This window comes from Limulus polyphemus, unplaced genomic scaffold, assembly GCF_000517525.1.
Source record: "Limulus polyphemus unplaced genomic scaffold, Limulus_polyphemus-2.1.2 Scaffold224, whole genome shotgun sequence".
Taxonomy (NCBI): domain Eukaryota; kingdom Metazoa; phylum Arthropoda; class Merostomata; order Xiphosura; family Limulidae; genus Limulus; species Limulus polyphemus.
The window spans coordinates 204,493-208,670 of NW_013665834.1; the positions used below are offsets into that span (position 1 = coordinate 204,493).

Genomic DNA, 4,178 nt, shown 5'->3' on the forward strand with positions numbered 1-4,178 from the left:
ATTTTCACATCTGTGTCAACTTGATAATAAGTTTAGAAGAACCTTAATTTTAATAAGTTATTTTTAAAACATTAAATTACAATTAACAACAAAAGTATTCAAAATATTTTAATTATGAGCAAAGGTTGAATTTAGAAGCAAACAAATTATTAAATAAATACATGTTGAATTAATCACAAGTTTGAATTCATCTGAAACTGAGGACATAAGTATGAGCACCAATATCTTTAGCCCAAGCTGCTACTTACATTCTTGTGTCTCGAAGATTTATCATCCTCTTCATATGAGCAAACTTAATCTTTTTTGCTTTAGGCTGTGAGAATTATAGAAAAAGTAACAACTGTTACAACTTCTCAGAAATATACTGATCGAGTAGTTTATAAAAAATATCCAAATCACATTTCGACAACAACATTGATACATTGCTTCAACTGGATCAAAAAAATTAACAAATGTGACTCCTAATAAACTGCTACAGTACTTACTTAAAGCACTATGGGCATTTTTTTTCAAAAGCTATTTATGAAAATCATCTGAATTAACAAAAGAAATTTTGTGTTCTATACTGAAATTGTTGTTATAAAAAGAAACAAGCATTTAGAACAATCAAATAGCTTGCTTTTTTTAACATCACAGTACTATTCTTATTAAAAGAAGTTAAAAGCAACACATACAAGACTGCATGATTGTCTGCAGTAAGAGACACACACCATATATATTTATATCCTTAAATTCCATTGTGCATACCATGCATTCAAATCAGATTTTGGCTTTATGTTCATATTTCAATTCAACAGGATATGACAGAAGTAGACCACCCAAAGTTCAAAAGATATGAAACCACAGGCAATTACAGGGACAATCATTCTGTGGTTTGTCCCACTTACCAATTGACCCAATGTGATACATTACGCTATGTCTTATGCAAACAATGTATTAGTTAAATATGTGAAAAATACTTTAAAAGTTACAAGCATTGAAAAGTAGGTCATTTTTGTGACAAAAATTATTTTATTTTTTAGAAGATTCTTTAAAATATACACCATGCATCAAGGTCATATTTACATGCATATTATGAAAATAACTGGTGTTAAAGAAGTATTTAATTCAAATGTTACAGAAACTGAAACAGATCAATGCTGCCTTAGACAAGCCTAATGTTTTTATAAGGTGACACACAGATCATAGATGATTAGCTTAGAAATCATATTACTATGAATCATTGAACTATTAGTTAATTGGAATGCAGAACTGTTGGGTGAAAAAGCAGAAAAAAAAGAGACCACTCAAACTAGACCTACTAATGTTGTGCCACAGTCATCACAGATAGCACTTACAAGCCTTCCCTTAAACTCTTTTAGACTTACTGTATCTACCATGCCAGAAGACAACCCATTCCAAAGGCCGACCACCCTCTTAGAAAAGCAAATGTGTTTTAGCTGAAGATGACTCCTATATACTGCAAAAAGTTGTATCTCTTTGGCATACCAGTAGACAAGTTACTCAACATTTTGCACTCTGTTGCTAGAAGTAAAAAAGCTAATAGAATTTTAGAATATATTTAAAAACATAAGATTTGGAATAGATAGGCTAAGCCTCAATTAAAAGAGTTTCACTTTCTCTAACAGGGTGATTAGCTTATGGAATGAGTTGCACTTTGCTGGACTGGGTGCTTCTATCTTACAAGAGCTTAAGAGGGGGAATCAATGATTTCCTGAAAAGTAAATTATGGGTTTAAATTTTTACTTTTTCTCAGGGGTAGGTGTATAGGAACAGTCTTGCAGAACCAAAATGGTTCCTTTTTGTCAGTATGCTATTTAGTTGCTTTGTACAAAAAGCATTTTTTCACTGCTTTTGTCTGTTTGGTCAAGGGAAATATTTAGTTTATTTCAAAATTGATCAACACATACTGTCATGTACATAGTCAAATAAAAACAAATATACAACTAACATTCACTCAATCTTTAGTGTGACTACATTAACAGCCATTTTGAAATTTTACATACTGGTAGTTTGAAGTTACTTAGTTGCATAAGTACACTGTTCAAACTATTGTATATGATCATGACAAGTTATAAGAGGGTATAAATGTGGCCATTATGTATATGGTTCTTTGAAAAATACCAAAATGCTTGTTCTATTTATAGTAAATTTAAAATAACTACATGACATTGTGAAAGCACTTTCAAGTTTGGACTATATACATTACCATTTTGGAATATTCCTTATTCTTACTTGCAACATACTAACCAAACCAATTTCATATAAAAAAAGCAAATTAATTTTCACATAAAACTTAAATTCACAAATAAACACATGTAAGATAAGATTACTCAAGGTAAGACAATCAATTGTTGGAGGTTAGGTTCAAACTCTTGAACCTTGGATATTAAAACTAACACCTTTGCCTTTTACATCATGAAGCCCTACTAAATGCTGTGAAATGCAAATACTTTTGATAAGTGAGCAATCATGGTGAAACTATGCACATGTGTGTTTATTGTACACACACACACACACACACACATATATATATATATATATATAAATAACCCATAGACATTTGAACAGCAGGTCTACAGCTATCATGTACAGTCACTACCACTGAAAGATCTAATTTGTTGCACACACTACTGTACGTGGATGTCTGATTATGAGAAACCAATTTCATTATTTACCTTCTCATGGTGAAACAAAAATTATACTGATTCAGTGGTTTTCAATTTTAATTTTGAAATCATAATGCAAAGCATTTAATACATTGTTCTAAGACACATTTTCAATGTTTTAATTTAGATGTTACCTAGAGGGTGTTAAGATCAAGCGTGTTTATAATCCTAAAAAGTTCACAATGACCTTAAGAATCCAATCAGTAGCTTTAACTAATAGTAACAATAATATTTAGATGTCAGTCCATCAGTATAATTAGGAGCAATGAGTACAGTACATGGTGTGTGAAAAAATCGTGTAGTTGTTGATTAAGACTGATCAAGAAAAGTCTATCATTATCAATAAGTTAGTATTAATACCAATCGTGTAAATTTATGTTAAATGTTATAATTATACATAAGTAATACATGGAATTTGTATAAACATACGTATAACTTAAGATCCACTATACTATTACTGAGTACAGTGAGTAGTAGTACTACTAGTATAACTATAAATTAACTAATATATAGTATACTGTTTTTGTGAATCTTAAGTTTATTTTACTTTTAGATTATTTCACACAGTGGTATTTATTTATATTTAAGTGAGTAACTTACCATTTTAATAGCTGATCAAAATATTTCAATACTAATGAAAATTCACTTTTCTTCTTGTCACAGTTTAATTTTAAAATTTAAATAAGTCTTAAAACATTTAGAACTAACCACGCTTAAGACTAACACAGCACTACACGAACACCTCGACACCTGGCGAAGAGAAAATCAGATTAAAAATTATAGTTCTTAAAAAGTATATTTTCTTTAGTAAATTTTTTTTCTCAAAATGTCCATTGCCAACCACAAAAAAATCCAGTTCAAAGTCCAATATGTAAAAATTTGAAGGCAAAACGAAGAATGAGAGTTTCTAATGACAAGTTAATAAAAACGAAAAATATTTTGTGGGTCTTCAACTATTTCACAAACCTTTAACAACAAGGGCGGAAAACTTACCAGAAAATTAAAAATAATTTGAATAAAACTTTTGTATGTGTGTAAAATGAAATTAATACTGAAAATAAGTTAACGCTATAAAATGAAATGTCTTTAAAACAGCATAAGAGAAAATAATTATACAAAGAGAAAAGTGAAAACGCTTTATAAAATGTACAGATATGCTAAGTCATCAAGGCCATAACACGATGATCCAAAGCTTAACCAAATAAGCCAATCATAACGCAGTTTTAATCACACGATGAAAATCGAAATGTTCACTACGCATTGAATTAATGCGTTATGGCCTCCTAAATAAGAAGCAACATAGTCATAACCTACAGAGTATAAACTCAACATGCTGTGGGAATTTGACTACGCGTTAAATTGGGTCTACACATGATGGCACTGTTAACTAGTGATATACAGGGCCATAACGCATTGTTCCTTCACGTTGTTATGACAGCGGAAGTCACGTGACGCTAGTAACACGTCATGAGCTTCTAGAAAATTCATGTACCTTCGTGAACCCTCGAG

General features: G+C 30.5%; 1 protein-coding gene across 1 annotated transcript in view; it reads right to left on the reverse strand.

The window, feature by feature from the left end:
• LOC106478557 (rRNA-processing protein FCF1 homolog) overlaps positions 1-3,412 on the reverse strand; it is a 15,342-nt gene extending 11,930 nt beyond the window's left edge. The window contains exons 1-2 of the mRNA XM_013939109.2: positions 3,270-3,412; positions 249-313 (exon numbers count right to left, since the gene is read on the reverse strand). Coding sequence (XP_013794563.1) covers positions 249-313; positions 3,270-3,272 — 68 coding nt within the window. The 5' untranslated portion in view covers positions 3,273-3,412. The remainder of the gene's footprint in view (positions 1-248; positions 314-3,269) is intronic.
• Between the last annotated feature and the right edge of the window lie 766 nt (positions 3,413-4,178).